This window comes from Lissotriton vulgaris, chromosome 4_1, assembly GCF_964263255.1.
Source record: "Lissotriton vulgaris chromosome 4_1, aLisVul1.2, whole genome shotgun sequence".
NCBI lineage: Eukaryota > Metazoa > Chordata > Amphibia > Caudata > Salamandridae > Lissotriton > Lissotriton vulgaris.
The window spans coordinates 1,353,597,059-1,353,616,524 of record NC_141691.1 but is presented as its reverse complement, the minus strand read 5'-3'; the positions used below and the strand labels follow the sequence as shown (position 1 = coordinate 1,353,616,524).

The window sequence follows — 19,466 nt, the reverse complement described above, 5'->3', positions numbered from 1 at the left end:
TTTCAACGCCGTCGACGGCAGGTGCTACAGACAGCATGAGGAAGAGGAGGATAACTCCAGATATGACTTCACCTAGAAAGGTGCCTTCATTACCTCCAGCCCTTTTGTTGGACGAAGAGGATTACTCGGAGGAAGAGAATGAGATGTATGGGGATGCATACAGTCCATCTCAGTTGAATCTGAAATACCATGATTCGGACCTAGATGAGGAGTATTATTATCGGCAGGAACAGCGACCACAAAAACAGGTCGCATACCAGGAAACCCAACCACAGCAGGGTATGGTAGCGATGCCTATGAGTCTGTTGACAGACTTAAGAGCAATGCTGGAGGAGTATAGGAGCAGACAAGGGTCGCGACCAGTGGAAGGTCAAGCGCAGGTTCAACCGCAGGTTGTGGCAGCTCAGTCAATACCGCCTGCACAAGAGGAACATGAGAGGGAATATCCTCGGCAGACGCAAGTCCAAGTAGATACCTCGGATGAGGATGAAACAGGGGAGAACCAGGATCAAGGCCCTGATAACGAATGGAACCAATATATAGCTCCGGATCCGGCTTCACCAGTGCCAGACCCGGTCGATTCGCCTCCGGCTGATGTGGGAGGTTTCTTCAGTTTGATGGAAAGAGCCACAGCACGCTTTAAGCTGACAATGCCTACAACATCTACGGATTGCTTCTTGTACGATTTTAAAGAGGCATACCGTAAGGCGGTGTGTTCGATTCCCATTGTAGAACACATATGGGAGGAAGGAAAGAAGGTGATGCAGTCCCCAGCGACGGTCATTCCAACTCTTCCGCGCTTGGAGAAAAAATATAAAGCTCCTGATGACAGTCCCGCCTGCCTGATTGGACAACCTAGACCAGACTCGGTCATATCGCAGGCGGCGCAGAAGAAATCACGGAATCCTTCGGCCACCCTCACAACTCCACCAGACAAGGAGGGTAGAAGGTTGGACAACGCGGGGAAGCGTTTTTCATCGATGGCTAGCTTATTGGTCAGAGCGGCGAATGCCTTGGCGATCCTAGCAAGGTACGACCGCCAGATGTGGAGTGATGTGGCACACTATGTGGACCTTCTAGCGGATGACCCTAAAGCGGAAGCACAGAAACTTCTAGAAGAAGGGCAACGTTCTTCTTCGGAAATGATTGACTGCGTGATGGACATCGCCACCATCTCTTTCCGTGCTCTGGGCAGTGCGGCGGTTCTTCGGCGACAAGGGTGGCTGCGAGCGACTTACTTCAGGCCAGAGGTCCAGAATAGGATTTTGGACTTGCCCTTTGATGGGGACATGTTATTTGGGAAACATGTTGATGAGACCCTACAGGGTATAAAGAAAGACACAGAGACAGCAAGGGCTCTGGGAAACCTGCAATATAGAAAAACACCGTTCCGTGGAGCAAGAGGAAGAGGCTTCACTTCACCAAGAGGAGGCTATCAGCAGCAACGATACTCGCAGCAGTCGCAGTCGTACAGACCTCAGTACGGCAATCAATATTATCAGCGACAGTCACAATCCCAGTCTTTCTCTCGTCAGAACGCTCGTGGACGACAGGGGCGTCAGGGCAAGGACGCTGGCAAGCGTCAATAGCGGCCTCCTGACTCTGCCAACTGTTCCTCCGCTTCTGGGATCTCCAGTGGGCGGCAGGATATCACAACATCTGAGCAGCTGGGAAGATATAACATCGGATCAGTGGGTATTGAACATCATCCGAAATGGACATACACTAGAATTCCAGGAATTTCCACCTACAAGAGCTCCCCACGCCACTACTTCAAAACATCTAAACCTTCTACAAAAGGAAGTTCAACAAATGCTTCAGAAAGGGGCGATCCAACGCGTTCCCCTATCACAAAGAGGAGAAGGTTTCTATTCGAGATTCTTTCTGATCCACAAAACGAAACAAAAGTGGCGTCCGATCCTGGACTTAAGGGAGCTTAACACCTATCTCATGAAGCTGTCGTTTCGGATGATTTCACTCCAGGACATATTGCGCCTCTTGAACCCAGGCGACTTCATGGCGACATTAGACTTAGAAGATGCCTATTTTCATATCCCGATCCATCCAGCTCACAGACGTTTCCTTCGCTTTACAGTAGGCAAGAGTCACTTCCAGTTCATGGTGCTCCCATTTGGATTAAAATCCGCTCCTCGGATATTCACAAAAGTGCTGGCCCCGGTAGCAGCATTTCTGAGAAGACAGTCGCTGGAAGTATTCCCGTACTTAGACGACTGGCTGCTGAAGGCTTCAGGCTTACAAGAGGCATCAAAAGCAGTGAACAGGTGCTTAAACCTCTTTATGCATCTGGGTTTACAACTCAACAAGGAAAAATCGGTCCTTCAGCCGGCAGGTACGGTGAAGTTCTTGGGAGCGATACTCGATACTCAGGTGTGCAAAGCCTTCCCATCGGAAGAGAGACAGATGAAACTCATGTCTTCAGCCGCTCGTTTGCAGAAGAAAAGTTGGATAACAGTCAGGATGTACAAATCTCTTCTAGGGTCGATTTCATCCTGTATTCAATTGATTCCGCACTGCAAGCTGTGAATGCGCCCCCTGCAGGAGGAACTGGACCTTCAGTGGAGACAAGTGGAAGGGTCGTTCGACGACAGGGTGACGGTTACCCAGCAGATGAAACGGTCGGTTTCATGGTGGATGAAAAGATCTCACCTCACAGTGGGACTCAGTTTCAGGGCTGCACCGGCTCCTCACGTCATTACCACGAACGCTTCACTTCAAGGTTGGGGAGCGGTCATGCAAGACCTCCAAGTCAGTGGTCACTGGACTCCGGGAGAACGTCGCTTACATATCAACGTTCTGGAGCTAAGGGCTATTCGATTGGCGATGTTGGCTTTCCTCCCAAGGATTACAAATTCGGCAATCCTGGTGCGGACGGACAACACCACCGCAATGCATTACGTCAACAAGCAGGGAGGCACAAGATCGCCACTGCTTTCACAGGAAGCCCAGATGCTCTGGGAATGGGCGATATCGCAGAACATCACGCTTGTGGCAGAACACCTTCCAGGAGTATGCAACACGAAGGCGGATACACTAAGCCGCCTGAGAGCAGTCTTGCACGAGTGGGAATTGGAGAGCACAGTGGTCAAGGACATCTTTTTCCGTTGGGGGACCCCAGCGATCGACCTGTTATCGACACCAGGGAACAAGAAATGCCGGTGTTATGCAAGCAGGGAACACCATCGAGGGTCACTGGGGAATGCCCTTTCGATGTCTTGGTCAGGCGCGTTTGTTTACGCCTTTCCGCCATTTCCCCTGATTCCTAGAGTCCTCAAGAAGCTCAAGATGGACAGGTGCATTATGATACTGATAGCGCCTGCCTGGGCTCACCAGTTTTGGTACACGGAGTTGCTTCTTCTATCGGAGAAACAGCCCACTCATCTGCAACCCAGCCAAACACTTCTGTCAATGTACAACGGCCAGGTTCTCCACCCGAACACGAGCTCTCTTCAATTAACAGCTTGGCTCCTGAATACAGAGAGTTTAAGGATTTAGACATCTCAGAAGAATGCAGGAACATCTTAGCGCAGGCACGAGCTCCTAGCACTAATAAGACATATAGAGCGAAATGGAAGAGGTTCTATTTGTGGTGCCAGAGAGAAAAAGTACATCCATTCTCTTCAGCTCCGCATCAACTCTTGCCATACATTCTATCCTTGGCTCAGGCAGGCCTGGCTCATGCTTCCATCAAGGTCCACTTGGCAGCTATTTCCAGGTATAGAAGAACGAGATCGGACCCTTCTCTATTATCAGCAAGAGTAATAAAACAATTCCTGAAAGGACTGTTTAGAGTCTTTCCACCAGTTAGGCCCCCACCTCCGGTGTGGCACTTGAATGTGGTCCTGGCTCAACTGATGAGATCGCCATTTGAGCCAATACATAAGGCGGACCTAAAGTTCCTATCATGGAAAGTGGCGCTGCTTTCGGCACTCACCTCTGCAAGGAGAGTAGGAGAGCTTCAGGCTTTAACTATCAAAGAACCTTTCTTGCAGTTCAAGAATGATACATTGATCCTACGAATGAACCCCAAGTTCATTCCGAAGGTACCGACAGACTTTCATCTTAATGAACCAGTGGTTTTGAAGTCTTTTTTTCCTCGACCTTCAACCCAGGCTGAGAGGACACTTCATTCTCTGGACGTGCAGAGATGTTTGAAATTCTATCTGCAACGCACAGCGGGATTTCGAAAAACACCCCAGCTGTTTGTGGCTTTCGGAGCCCCAAGGAAAGGATTTCCTTTGTCAAAGCAGGGGATTTCTAGATGGATAACAAGTGCGATCCGTTTCTGCCACCAGGCGGCAGGCAAGCCTTTGCAAGGACAGGTGAAGGCACATTCCACAAGATCAATCTCAGCATCAACAGCGCTGTTTGCTGGAGTATCCATAAAGGATATTTGCAGAGCGGCCACCTGGAGCAGTACTCACTCATTCACGAGGCACTACTGCCTGGAGGCGACTGCAAAGGAGGATTCGGCTGTTGGACAGGCAGTCCTGAGAAATCTCTTCCAATAAGAGGTGAGCTTTCCTCTTTTCCCTCCTCCTGTTTTTTTTCAAACATTTCGTTTATTATGCTTTGGTTACTGCTTTATGGTGGTTATAATCTGTGATATCATTGGTTTGTAATGATTCTGTAACTGTGCACGAAATGTTTGAGGTATGCTAACTGCTATCTACTCTGATACAAGCAATGGGAATCTATGAAAGTTCCAATACTGGAGTAAGAAACAAGTTACTTACCTGTAACTTTAGTTCTCCAGTATTGGTAACTTTCATAGATTCCCATGCGCCCACCCGCCTCCCCTGGGAAAGCTCATTTTAGGGCCAGGTGATTATGTGGCAAAGCAACGGCTACGAAAATCTGAGTCTCTGAGCTTTCTCAGGAAGGTTCCACAGGGTGAGGCTAATCTGATTGGTTGCTAAGGTGGTTTTTGGGTCTTTTTACATAATGACGCCAATAGGCTACATGATATAATGAGGCCTAGGCCTAAGTTTTTACTTTTTTACACCTATTAGGGTGTATTTACCTAGGTATATATATATATATATATATTATTACCGAGGCTCCCATTCCGACGACGGGGAATGATACAAGCAATGGGAATCTATGAAAGTTACCAATACTGGAGAACTAAAGTTACAGGTAAGTAACTTGTTTCTTATTTAGTACGGAAGTAAGTTGAGTTGATTATCCTTAATGCCATCTTGTGCATATCATGCCACATTGCATAACTGAATTTATGCGGCAGGGGAGGACCAAATTATGTGCAGGGTTGACTAAATCAATGTAGCAAGGAAGACAAATAATGTGGCACATTGAGGCACATTTTGTGATAGTATTACTATATTACATTACTTTGCCATTTTCTTTACACTTGTTATTACTCTTTGGGCATAGGTTGCACCTCAGTAGTACGAGTGTGTCACCCAAATCTAGCAATAAGCAACAGAAAAGTGACCAGTCAGCCTTTGTGAAGGGCCTTCAATAGTGCAGCAACATATGTTGCAGTATTTTTAGCAACTTTTGTTCCATTTGAGCTAGAAAGATTTTTTTTAATCTGCAAATTATGCATCAGATAATGGATAAAGTGGCAAAGTGGCAAATTCGGCAGATCTATAATTTGGTTTGTATTGTTGTAAAGTTTAAACTGTAACTGATCAGTATTTACTTTAATTTAAGTTTAGATCTCTATGTTCATAATAACAAATTGTGTGCGTATATTGCTTTGATAAAGTATCTGTAAGCTGTATTAAATTAGGTAAATGTTTTTGCAATTGGTCTGTTTTGCTGAATAATATTACTGCACCTTGTTTTGTCTCTTAGATTCTTGGAACACATAGAACTTTGACGTACGTAAAGGAACACTCTGTTGTGGATCCAGTTGAAAAGAAAATGGAACTCTGTTCTAGTAATGTGAGTACTACAAGCATATAGGTTAGGATGGTACTGGTAACTTGAGCAACAAACTGGAAAGTACGCCACATTTATCATCATCCATCTGTACTCCCTACATGGCAAAAAAAAATTACACTGATCATGTGGAAGGCCTAGACAGACTGAACTTCCTATTCAGAATTTAGGTAAATCGAGATATGTTCTAACTTGAATAATAAACCACACAGCAAATGGCTACATTCAAAACAAAATGAACCCCTCCCTTAACATCACAATCAAATCAGGTTCTCCGCATAAATTTCACCATCCAGTCATGTTTGTTTGTCAAGAAACTAAGGGACATATTTACCATAAAGTGGCAAAGCGTGTTGTTAAGCCAAGAAGGTTAACAACACGCTTCGTCACTTTAGAAACGCCGAGCTGCACCATATCAACTAGAATATGGTGGATCCCTGCGTTTTCCCCTGCGCTGGTGCTAATTTTAGATGCCTAGCGCCAATGCAGGCCCCCTTGCACCATATTGCAAGGGTGCCTGTGTTGAGAGGAAGGTTCACATAAACAGTCTTGAAATGCCGTTTTGTAACTTCTATGTGTGCTGCGTAATGCAGCACACAAAGAAGTTGCAAAACAGCATTTGTTTAAAAATGATGGTGCACATTAACAATTATAGGCAATTTGCACATGGCAGCACACTTGGAAACAGCAAACACAAGGAGAAATGGTTAGTGGTTGATTGCTTTATTTCGATATGCATATATCATAAAAGCGATACACAAGATTAAAACAGCATGTCGAAAAAAGTATGACTGTACAATAAGTAGAAAACATTAAAACACATTAAAACATCATAAATTAGTTAAAAGAGGATTAAATTGATGTGGACAGTCTTCTGAGTCTAATCAACCAAGCCCATTTTAAAAACTTGGCAACGGCACAAACAATCGGGGGGGCTGTATTAGTTAATAGAATCCGAAGGGCGACAGAGTGCTGACGAGTACCCAGTTCTCTGCAGATAGGACCAAGCCAACGTGATTTTGGTTGGCCGTAATCTGGGCATTCAAAAAGAAAGTGTGGCACAGTCTCTGGTTTATCGGGACAGAGAGCACAGTATCGTGAAGAGGGCTGGGATTTATTCCACCTGGAACAAAGGTCGGCCAAGGGTAACAGCCCCAGCCGGAATTTGATGTACAGGGACCGGTCCATGGCAATTGTAATTAGATCCATGTATGGCTCGTAGGCAACGACATCTTTTATCAGCAGAAAAGCTGCGGTGGTTTTGCAGTGCTGCTGATTGCTGATGCGCTTCACGCGGACCCACTCCCAGAACAGTTTTTTTAGGGTCTCCTTCGGGGGGGCGGAGTGACTATGCCAACAAGAGTCCAGGCCTAGGTCCCCTAAAAGGTGTTTGATGTTCTTCAGCCATTTGATTCTGTGCCAACCGTCGGCGTGCATCACCTCAGCAAGGCCGTCAGCATAGGGTTTTAGCTCCGGTACCCTCCACAGACGGGCCCAAAGCAAGAGGGGTCGTAGGCGAGCCTGTTCCCCTATTGCTTTGCAGCCAGCATCCATGAGCACTGGGATAGTCGGACTACTCGATGGTATGGCAAGGAGGTCTTTGATGAATTTATTTTCCGCCTTGCACAGTAGATCCACTTTGTCCAAACCCCACAATTCTGCTCCATATAGTGACCCAGGGACCGCACGAGCTTTATATATATCAAGTAGGGGGGCAACACAGTGTTTAGTTGAGTTGTTAAACTCTTTGAGGATAGCCCCCCCCACCCTTTTATGGGTCAGTACCATTTTGTTGATGTGGGCGGTCCAGTTCATCGCGTCGTTGAGACGGATTCCCAGGTAATCGAATTCTGCCACTCTTTCTAGGGGTATAGAATTTAAAATAGGGGGGCGGCCAAGTTTGCGGGGCGGGTGCAGAACTAGGTACTTGGTCTTTTCCACATTGATAACAAGGCCCCTGGAAGTGCAGAAGTCCTGGAAGCGATTTAGTAATGTCTGGAGACCTTGGGGGGTTTTAGAGATGAGGAGGGTGTCGTCGGCGAACAGCAAGGTTGGAATTTTTACGCCTCCCAAGGTGGGAGCGTCTGCTGCTTCGCCGAGTAGATGGTCTACCACCCCATTGATATAGAGGGAAAATAAGGTAGGGGCCAGAACACAGCCCTGCCTTACTCCCCTCTCGACCCTGATCTTGTCGGTCTTTTCCCCGTTCAACCCCCATCTAACCTGTGCATAGGTGTTTTTGTGCAGTTTGATGAGGAGGTTTAATAAATACGGGGGCATCCCTAGATCATGTAGCACCCTCCAGAGTTCCTCCCTGGGAACCAGGTCAAAGGCAGTCTTTAGGTCAATAAAGGCCAAGTAGAGACTGCCTTTGCCTAGCTCCACCACCTTCCAGTGTATTAGCAGGAGCCTAAATACCTGTTCAATGGTACCGGTGCCTGAACGGAACCCGGCTTGCATGTCGGACAGGATGTGGTTTTCGTCCACCCATTGCGAGATCCTCCCCAATATCACTTTCCCCACCAATTTCTGGGACGAATCTATTAGGCTTATAGGCCTATAGTTCCCAGGTAGGTCCCTACTGCCCTTCTTGTAGATGGGGACCACCTCAGCACCTCTCCAGGAGTCTGGCACTGTGCCACCCGCGGCAATTGCATTGAGGAGTGCAGAAATTATTGCCCCCCACTCTTCCGGGTATGCTCGGAGGATATCGCCTGGGAGGCCATCCGGGCCGGCTGCTTTAAGAGGGACCAGGGTTTTGATCTGATTTGTAACTTCCAAAACAGAAAAGGATTCCAGGTCTGGGGCCAGACTAGAGGGCGGGAGGTCAAAGGGATCATTAAGTGAACCTTCGATGGCAGAGTAGAGTTTTTGGAAGTGGGAGAACCAAGTTTGGGCGTTGATGGTACAGGGCCTCGAGGTATCGTCAGGACGGTTCCTGATACCCACCAAATCCCAAAAACGTTTTGCATCTTTCCCTCGACTAGCAGTCAGAAGGTCCTGCCAGTAGTTATCCTCCCACTCCATCTTGGCGTTTTTTTGGCAGAATGCGTAGTGCCTCCTGGCCACCCTAGTCCTAGATGGTACTTTGGACTTTACTGCTTCAATGAGAAGTGACTTCGCCTCCCTACACTTCTGATTGAACCAGCCCAGTCTGCCACATGGGCTGGGTTTCTTTCTATTCGAGTTGGCTGGGACTACGAAGAGATCGCTAATAGCCTGGGTTAAGATACAGAACCTCGAGGCCACCTCCGCCAGCCCTTCCACCTGGTGGTCAGGGTTGTTTAGGGCTGTAGCAAGAAGCTGCCTAATGGCAGAGGTTTTCTCCTCTGAGAGTGCTAGCTTTGCCCACTTAAGCCGCCGGCCACAGTTGGCGACTACTGACAGGTCCGGGGGGGGGTTACAGGAAGTTCTAGTCACAGGGCTGAATAACCACCTGTGGGACATGGTGAGAGAGAGGAGATTGTGATCACTCTCGACAGATGGTATAATCACCATGTCCTCCACCATGCTCCACAGGTGTATGTCAAGGAGAAAATAGTCAATCCGTGACGTGTGCCCTGGCCGATTGTAAGTGTGGGCCCCAACTTTGTCCGACCTGGTTCTGCCGTTGGCAGCCCTCAGGCCAAACTCCATGGATATCGAGTTAATCTGGAGGACCACTTCTGTCCACTTCTTAATGGGATTCAGTTCGAGGGACGGGATCCCCCACCTGGCATCGAGTACCTCTTGATCAGATAAAATTTCAAGGTCCAAGGGCTCGAAAGTGCAGTTAAGATCGCCCCCCACCAGGGTGCAGGACCTATGGGGTGTTAAGCGGAGCTGGGCTTCTAAACAAGATATTACTGTGGATTCTCTGCCCCCCTTTGTGCCTCGGGCGTAAATGTTAAAAATGTTTAAAATAACTCGGCCTTGGGAGTTTTTCAACACTATGTTCAGGAGATCCGGGCATTTAGTGTCCCGCTCCACCACCCTGCAGTTGAGTTCTGAGGCCACCCAAATTAGGAGGCCACCCGAAGGGCGGCCCCTGCCGGTTGCACTAGGGGCTGCTGGCAGAAAGTGGGTGGAGTAGCCTGCCTTGTGCAAGGGCACCCCGCTCCAGGTTTCCTGGAACAGGCATATGGAGTATTGCTCCACCAGCGAGTTCCAGTCTGGGAGTGCTAGCTTCCTCTCGAGGCCCGCCACATTCCAGCTGAAAACCCTAAACGAGGGGTCCGTCACAGCTGCAATGCTACGGTTCTCGACGGGGGGCAACGTCGCCACAGCCCCCACAACAGGAAGACCGGCTGGTATCCCGGGAGGTTCCCTGATTTCCCCTTGGTCAGAAACATACTTGGCGGTAACCTGGCTTTGGGTTGCAGTCGAGAGGCAACAGGTTTTAAGGGAGGGGATAGGCTCAACAGCAGGACTTGGGGTCTCAAGAACATCCCCGGGAACTTCAAGGAGTCAGCAGCCCCAAAAGCCCCAGTTCTGCATCGCTGGCGCTGAGTAGAGCTGCTGAGCGAAGACTCCCGGGGAGGGAAGGCCGTTAGCGATGTGTAAAGGAGGGGGCCCGACAGGGCATAGTGGAGTGGTCGGGATCGTTCTTGGATAAAAGAAGGATAGGTCGACAGCATCGACCCCCATTCCAGCCGTGCGACCTTGGGAGCATATCGCGTGGGCAGCTCTTATATCTTGAAAATTAACCACCACGCAATCGCCCTCAAAAAGTTTTTTCCCGTGGCCAATCCAACTCACCCTACGCACCCCAAGGATCAGGCCGTCTACACCCACTGGAAGAGGTCTATTAGTTTTCATCCAGTGGATGACTTTGTTTTTCAGCGCCTGGTGTGTTTCCTGTTGTGATTCTTTTAAAAGGGGGACTTTGGTGAGGACAACAACATAAGGGTGACATTCTGGTGGGAGATTTACCGGAGGGCATTTGCGTGGCGGGATGTGCTCGGGGACCACCAGGGGAGGATTTTTCGGCAAGGAGGGGGTTTTAGACTGAGGCCGATGTTTGGGAGGAGAGGTTGGTTTAGTAGCCCTAACGGTAGTTGCTGCTCCGTTGGTTTTAACGGGCGCAGCCGTTACCAAATGGGCACTTGGGTCAGTCCCTTTCTTCTGTGGGATCTTTTGGGCAGGGTTCGGCACAAGTGCCGTTACTGCTGGGGACGGAGTGCCATGTACCTGGGCTACGTGGGTGAGTTCACTGGTCGTCGGCCGCTTCGCACCAGCCACCGGGACAGGGGTAGGGGCTTTCCCTGAGGCCGGTGTTTTGGCCGGCAGAGACGTCTGGACTCTAGTTGTTTGACCTGCTGGGACCTCCTTAACCACATTCCTATCTGGGAAAAATTCTGAAGGTCTAGATTGGACTTTTAACAGGGTTTTCAAAGAAAAAAAGTTATCCCTAGTGGCCTGTTCAAAGTTGTCGAGTCTAACCCCCATGCTCCTGACTTGGTCGAGTAGCGGGTTAAACAAGGATTTCAACAAATTCTCGAGAGACTCTAGGGAAATAACCTCCTTTACTAGAGCCGGTGTACCTGGTGGCAGAGGGGAAAGTGTTGGGGGCTCTGCTACATGCTGGGAGGGGCCTGCAGTCCTAAGGGGTTCCAGCTCCCCAGTGCCATGGTGTATAGTGCCCCTATTCAGCTTTGTCCTAGAACGCTTGTGGAGCATAGAATAGTTCCCCCTCCGAGTATTAATTCCCCTTTTCCTTTTCCTATGGACCCGCAAAGATGGAGTCTGGGGAAGAGGTGATGAGTGAGGTGGGGGAACAGTGGGATCCGCAGTAGACCTGATATCGGGAGGGCTGGCTGTGTATAAGGTTGGGCCAGAAGCAATAGCCTCGATGCAGCGACTACCAGGAGAGGGGAGTGATATGAGGCTTTCTATCCTGTCTATTCCAGCCTCTAGTACTGCAATCTGGTGCTCGTCAGGATGGGGCAAGATGGCAGAGGGCATAGGCGGCGATAGAGCATGAGCCACAGTTCCCAAGGAGGAGCGCTTGGATGGAAGGAGGTCAAGTGAGAGGCGGCGTTCCGTCATTGCGATCTCCTTTTCAATGACGTTAGCCACCCGGGTGATGAATTTGTCCATTGTCCCAATCATCATGGTACCCCCTAAAGCACTTGCTCCACCACCCCTCAAGGCTTTGCCAGATCTGGTGGACATGGTAGATCCGAAGCCTGCAGATAGACTCGGGGGGGTAGAAGACGTGGAGGTCGATGGAAAGAGGGGGGGTGGCCCAGCCCAGCCTCTGACAGCCTCTGACTGCCACAGACTGCCCGCCCTTTGCTCGGGCTTCGCTCGGCGTCCCGCTCGGCGTCCCGCTGAGCGTCGAGCAGTTCTTAAAATAGGGGGCGTTGCAGGCGGGGGGCGTGTCTGATTGTGGGCGCGTCCGCCTGTGCAGCTGGGGAAGCAGGGACTCCTGGTCTTCCGAGTCCCTGCTTAGCGCCGACAAGATGGTCAGTCCAGGCGCCTCCCAGTTGCAGCACTTGGATTACGCCTCTCTCTCCTCCAAGCCGCGAAGCGGCACCCGCGGAGCGGGTGCGGCGAGAGGCAGCGGCAGCAAGGGGCAGCCCAGCAGAGTTGGACCCAAGAGCACAGGGTCGGATGGCAGCCTCCACAACTATCAGGTGAGTCCCGCTGGTAACAGAGCAGCCCGCGCCTTTTCCCTGGTCAGGCGGGGGCGTGTCTGATTGTGGGCGCGTCCGCCTGTGCAGCTGGGGAAGCAGGGACTCCTGGTCTTCCGAGTCCCTGCTTAGCGCCGACAAGATGGTCAGTCCAGGCGCCTCCCAGTTGCAGCACTTGGATTACGCCTCTCTCTCCTCCAAGCCGCGAAGCGGCACCCGCGGAGCGGGTGCGGCGAGAGGCAGCGGCAGCAGTAAGGGGCAGCCCAGCAGAGTTGGACCCAAGAGCACAGGGTCGGAAGGCAGCCTCCACAACTATCAGGTGAGTCGTGCATAAAGGGTTGCGTTGCTTTCCACCAAAATACAAAGGAGAAATATACCTCAGGCCAGCCAAGCCACTCTGGCTTCAAAGTGACACCCATGAAGAAAAAAAGGTTGACCAATCTAGCTATTGACCATACTGGAGGTCCAGCCCAGCTGATCTGGCTTCAGAGTGGCATCCGTGCAAAAAAACAAGGTTGAACAATCTGGCTATCCATCATGGCACTGATGATTCTCTTACTTGTGAGCATTTGATACAACATCTGGGAGGTCCCCAGATCCACAGAGGTCATATTTCTATCCCTCTGATGCAATGACTAAGTTCAGTGCACCAACATTGAATTAGAAAGCCGAAACACAAAACCACTGTGTAATCTTGTATAGGCTGTGTTTTCAGGGTACTGTCCATCCCTGAAGATTATTTCAGGGACACAGTGGCAGTTCAAATATTTGTTCATTTGTGAATAACACTCAAAATAGCACTGACAAATGGGGACCTGTAGTTGTTTTTCTTTACACAAAACAATCTTCAGTCTAGTACATAAATTACGTATGGGAACCATTCAGAATGCAAAAACAAAAGCAGAAGTTAGGCTTGTAGCAGTCAACAAAATAAGATAAAAGTATCTAACATTATTAGCAAGTTTCTGACATCCTAACAGTCTAAAGTTATTTCTAAGTGCTATTCCAAAAATTTGCTAAATCATTAAATCGCGAAACCTGCCTTTTGAGTTTCTTAGGATGGATGGCACAGCATACCCTTTAATGGCTGTATGCTACTATTCCTTATCAGAGTTCTGCTCCAGGAACGGAATATGTGCTTTTGGTGAAGGAAACCTTCTGCACAGTATCAGGAATCAACTCTCTGACTGAGAGTAAAGGGCTCAGTATTCAGGCATGACCTCTAGCGATAGTTCCGGAGGAAAAGACCGCTCCTATTTTATGGGCAAATAATGGGGTTTATACACCATTTGACCACCGATTTTATCTCATGTTTTCGAAACAAAACAGGGTTTGGAGACAGTAAAGCTTCTCTAAGACTACACCAACATGGCACAACCTGCATCAGCTACAACTACACGTTTGCATTAAGCCTTCATCCTTGTATACAATAAACGTACGCTGAAAGGTGGGATTGTGTGATGGCTGCGCTCATTAATAAACAGAAAACATGCCAACCTGCAGGGTTGTAAGCCATGATGATATCAGCATTTTTTGTATGTGTTCAAGGAGCTGCACGCTTTTTTATTATAGGTAAAGGAAAGACTAACCAGAGTTAAGGAATGAAAGCAGACTGCCTAAATTGGAGTTGTCGCAGTAATCATGACACATGAGGACTTGCATCCAACTAGGTGTGTCTCTGCCCTGCCAACACCCTCTAATCACTCTTTATTGCCCCTATGTCCTCTACAAAAGAACTGAGGAATATCAGATCTTTGAAGCACCAATGGACAAAACACTAGGGGCCTCATTTATGGGGATTTGGTATAGGGCAGCGCAGGAAGTCCGCTTGCTGCGCTACCCTACGTCAAAGTGAAAGGGCATTACTGTCCTTTCCCACTGCACTGCTGCCATTTCTGCAGCCTAGCACCAAAGCAGGCACCCTTGCACCATGGCATCGGCAGGATTGTTTCTGTGCAAGAAGGGGCACCTTCCTGCACAAAAACAATCCTGGGAGGCTTTTCCTCTTTCTACGTGTGCTGCAGAATGCAAGGAGGAAATAGGAAAACTATGAGAAATAAAGTTATTTCTTCTCTATGCGCCTTCCCTAGGGAGGTGTATCATTTTGGCGTATCTCCAGGTTTACATCATTTTGTAAATCTGGGGAAGCATCAAAATAATCCATGGGTGTTGCATTGGGACACCCGCTGCAATGCCCATGGAATGCTGCCATAGCGCAGAGTAAGGCAACACAGAGATTTGCACTGCCTTGCCTTACTCCATATCCATGAGGGCATTCAAAGCCATGCAAAGTTGCTTTGCGTGACCTCATAACTACCATTTTGCAGTTTGCACCACAGGAGTGTCACAAAAAGTGATGCTCTGGCAGCCCAGGAAGCTCATAAATATGCCCTTTAGTGCCAAGGCACCACTGCATGGTAAACGTGTGTGCTTTACATGTACTAAACTCCGAAATCAAATCAATAAACTGTTCACTGAGCTCCAGAACAACTCTTGCATGAAGAGTGCCTTTCGCATATCTGGTTGCATGATCACAGGCTAATGGAAACCAAATCACATTGCCGCAGTCCTAACATCTTCACTGAATGCCTCCTTCCTCGCACATCCAGTTCAAGACTCCACATGATTTTCAAGGCCATCAGCACCGAAATTAGATATCTAACAGAGAAGCCAATGTTGGCTGACTCCATATCACATGAAGCTACACCCTGGTCTTACTGGACACCAAAAATCCTGTAGTCAAAGGAAAAAGAGGCAAGATTTCTCTAGCTGCTCTTGAACCTTCCCCATTTCTCCTCCACTCCGCCTTTGGAATGACGTTCCCTTGAACCTGAGATTCACCACATTTCCTCCAGCAATTCAGCTAAAGAGCTCTTCAATTAAAAACTGCCTCAGCCCAGCCAGCATCCTTTTCTTTTAGCCTTAGCCCCCAACTTATAACACTGTAGCCCAATGTTAAACGTCATGGAACTATCTTTAGGCAGTCATCTATGCAAAGTGCTTCACTCCTCTTCTCTGCTGAAAGTCTTTACTACGTAAAAACACCTAGTAAAATAAATGTAACAAGATATAGCAGTAGCCTTAGTTATTGGTTTATAACTTTTTGTGAGACATTTGAAAATATAAAATGTAGTAATGTATTATTTTTAATGTTGAAGACCGTTACTACAAACAATAAGTATCTGTTCGGTTGTTACTCACAATGCTCAGTAATTCTGTCATATCGATAAGATTTGTTGCTTGTGTCATATATATTTGTTCGAGGCATATGAGCTGCAGATCTTACACTGTGCATTAGATCGCTACCTGGTGTTGGGCTCGGATGATTGCATGTTGTCGTCGTCTTGGAAGAAGTCTTTGTAGTCACGAGATAGGTGACTCCTCCCTTGGACGATAGTGAGCATGGGCATCGTCTCCATCCTTAGATTGTTTTTTTCCGCCACTGGGTTTGGATGCAACTAAAGCTTGCTATGCTGCAAAATGGAAGAGATTTGCCATTTACTGCACTAACAATCAAATTGATCCTCTGGATGCTTTCATCCAAAATATGATCTGTTATCTTCTCCATTTACAAAGATGTAATCTAGCATATTCATCTATACGTTTACATCTTGCAGCCATTGCAGCATATCTACAAAACAGACAACATATGTCGTTATTTAGAGTACCTGCAATCAAAGCTTTTATGGAAGGATTAAAAAGAATCATTCCTCCTAGGTTACCACCATTTCCAGTGTGGAACCTAAACATTGTGCTTACAAGGCTCATGGGCCCCCCTTTTGAACATTTACATAAGTGTGAAGTGCAATTTCTCACATGGAAAACAGCTTTCCTTATTGCTATTACCTCTCTTAGAAGAGTTAGTGAGATTCAAGCTTTCACTATACAAGAACCATTTTTACAATTACACCGTAACAAGGTGGTTCTATGGACTAATCCTAAATTCCTTCCTAAAGTAATTACTCCTTTTCATCTAAATCAATCAGTAGAGTTACCAGTGTTTTCTCAAAACCCATACTCTGTAGCAGAAAGAGCTCTACATACATTAGATGTAAAAAGAGCTCTTCTCTATTACATTGATAGGACCAAATCCTTTCATAAAACAAAGCAACTGTTTGTAGCTTTCTCTCCACCACATAAAAGCAACACCATTTCTAAATCAGGAATTGCAAGGTGGATTGTTAAATGTATACAAATATGCTATCACAAGGCAAAACACACATTAACAGTTCCTCCTAGAGCGCGCTCCACACGCAAACTAGGAGCCTCCATGGCTTTCTTAGGGAACATTCCCCTAGAAGACATCTGCAAGGCAGCAACATGGTCTACAACACACATTCACTAAACACTATTGTATTGATGTGCAAGCTAAGCAGCAAGCTGCAGTAGGCCAAGCTGTCCTCAAAACCCTCTTTGAAACTACTGCAACAGATACAGGTGACGACCGCTAGGGGAGACACTGCTGTACAATCGATTCACAGTGTAAGATCTGCAGCTCATATGCCTCAAACAGAAAATGCTACTTGCCAGTATGCATCTGTTCTTGGCATGTAGAGCTGCAGATTCTTACACGCCCTCCCGCCTCCCCGGGACCTGTATATGTTCCAGTTCTATCTTAATTAGATATACACGCATGGATATCCCTTCTTTATTTCTACAAACTCCATCATTTCCCATCATGGCGAAAAACAATCTAAGATGTAGCCTATGCCCATGCGCACTATCGTCCAAGGGAGGTGTCACCTATCTTGTGACTACAAAAACTTCTTCCAAGACGACAAAAACATGCAATCATCTGAGCACAAAATCAGGTGGCAATCTAATGCACAGTGTAAGAATCTGCAGCTCTACATGCCAAGAACAGGTGAATACTGGTAAGTAGTATTTTCCTTACCATTATTTTACTGCAAGTTTATTATTTGTTGTGACTAAACTATTTTGATCTTTATTTACAGTTTGGCGGACAGTCTCTGTACTGTCGCCATGGCAGAGAACTTTACTTCCTCCATGGTGAAAGTATTCCAGATGACAAATTTTGAGATGTCAGCTAAATCGTTGCATTTACAGGAACTGCTGTCACTGCGGGTCTTGTGAATGCATTGAAAATGTGCCTTGCAGCTCCGTCAAGATGACAACACTGCACAGCTCACTTTCATTTTCTTTTTTTATTTTCAATAACAAAATCCCAAAGCAGGATTTTGTTTTTGAAAATAAAACATGTAGTGACCACCTCACCATGGGAGTTTGCTCCCATGGCGAGGTCGTTTTTTGAAAAGTTTTTACTTTTACATACCGCTACGTTTTGGTTGATGGTTTGTAAAAGTAAAAACCGAACATGTTTCCAATCACTTTAAATCAGTCGGTGGGCACATGGTCAAATCTCCAACGGCACTTACCTGGAGCGGTATATATGTGGTGAAGATAGAATAGTCTCCACCATCTACATCCTGAATTTCTGCCTGTCTGTAAATCAGGCAGGCAATCCTTCAGTTTGGCAGAGAGGGTACGGTACGCCAGTGCCTTTAAGAGTACCCTCTCCACCAAACTCGAAATCAGGCCCTTGGTCTCTAAGAGCCTGATGTTTAAAGGTATTTTGTGGTTGCAGAGCCCTTGAATTACAAAATCACTGAGTTTGCAACTACAAAATACCTTTATGCGAGTTGGAAAAGTCTTTCTGACTCTAAAAGGGTGTTATGCAACCCTATTCAAATTGCAAATAGGAGAGGTTATAAAAGGGGGGTACTACTCCTATTTGCGTTAGAGAAGAAAGACCGGTGTCCCTGATGTCTTTTTTCTTTTGCAATCTGTTTTTTTTAAGTTTTAAATTTTCAAATGTTTAGTAAACGTACACATATACATGATAAACAGGCCATTTGTCAATAGACATATAGGGGAGATTGTAATAGTAAGTATTCCATGTCAACAGACTCTTACAGGTGTGATCTGGTCTATGTGTTATAAGCAATGGAAAATACTGATATAGAAGTCTTTGTCCCTGATGTCTTCTTAAATGAAAAACCTTTTTTATTTCAAACCAGCACTGTTCCCTTTAATGGACATTGGTGCTATAAAAAAAATTAAAGGGTTTCAATTTAAGAATACAAATTCATGGATGGCGGTCTGCTGTCCCTGCATTCATAGCCAAGCATAGGGGCTCACAAACTGTTCCCTGCCTAATTATTATTCATTAGGAAGGTCGTTTTACAGCCCTATGCAAATTTACAATTTGCTATGTGAGCCATTACTATATAGGTCACATCGCAAATTGCATTTCTAGTCACAAACCAGTCGGTTTTCAAATTGCACATCCCTAGATTGTGAATTGAAATAGTACAACATGGCCGAAAGGAGACTGGTTCAACCTGTAGTTTCCTTAACAAGTAATCTAACCAGTTTGACTCTTCCTGTTTTACCTAACAGATCACGCTCACAAACCTGGTGTCTGTTGATGAAAGACTGGTGTACACACCTCACCCTGAAAACCCTGGCGAGTAAGTTGACCGTATTTGGCTACTCATGGAATCAAGAGGGCATGGTTACTGTTTTCAGTCTCTGCTAAAATGATCATCTTTTTTATTCTATAGAACCGTGCTAACACAAGAAGCAATTATTACCGTTAAAGGAGTAAGCCTTAGCAGTTATTTGGAAGGCTTAATGGCAAACACCATCTCATCCAATGCCAGGAAGGTACGTATGCATTTTACGCTGAATGATAAGTCAATACAAGCAACCTGGGTTCAGAGGGAGCATGAAAGGACAGGTTTAGACATCCTTTTGGAAGTTCTTGATAATTCCTGGTAAAGAGTCATTTATACTTCTTAAACATTTTAAGCATAAATACAATAACCAACAATTAAAAATGGTTTTATTTTTGGTAGTTGAAAGGATAGTGAAAAAAGTATTACATGTATCTATGCTACATATGCT

General features: G+C 46.8%; 1 protein-coding gene across 1 annotated transcript in view; it reads left to right on the top strand.

Moving 5' to 3' along the window:
- PRELID3A (PRELI domain containing 3A) overlaps positions 1-19,466 on the top strand; it is a 310,018-nt gene that overhangs the window by 155,819 nt on the left and 134,733 nt on the right. The window contains exons 3-5 of the mRNA XM_086965588.1: positions 5,839-5,928; positions 18,960-19,030; positions 19,124-19,226. Coding sequence (XP_086821714.1) covers positions 5,839-5,928; positions 18,960-19,030; positions 19,124-19,226 — 264 coding nt within the window. The remainder of the gene's footprint in view (positions 1-5,838; positions 5,929-18,959; positions 19,031-19,123; positions 19,227-19,466) is intronic.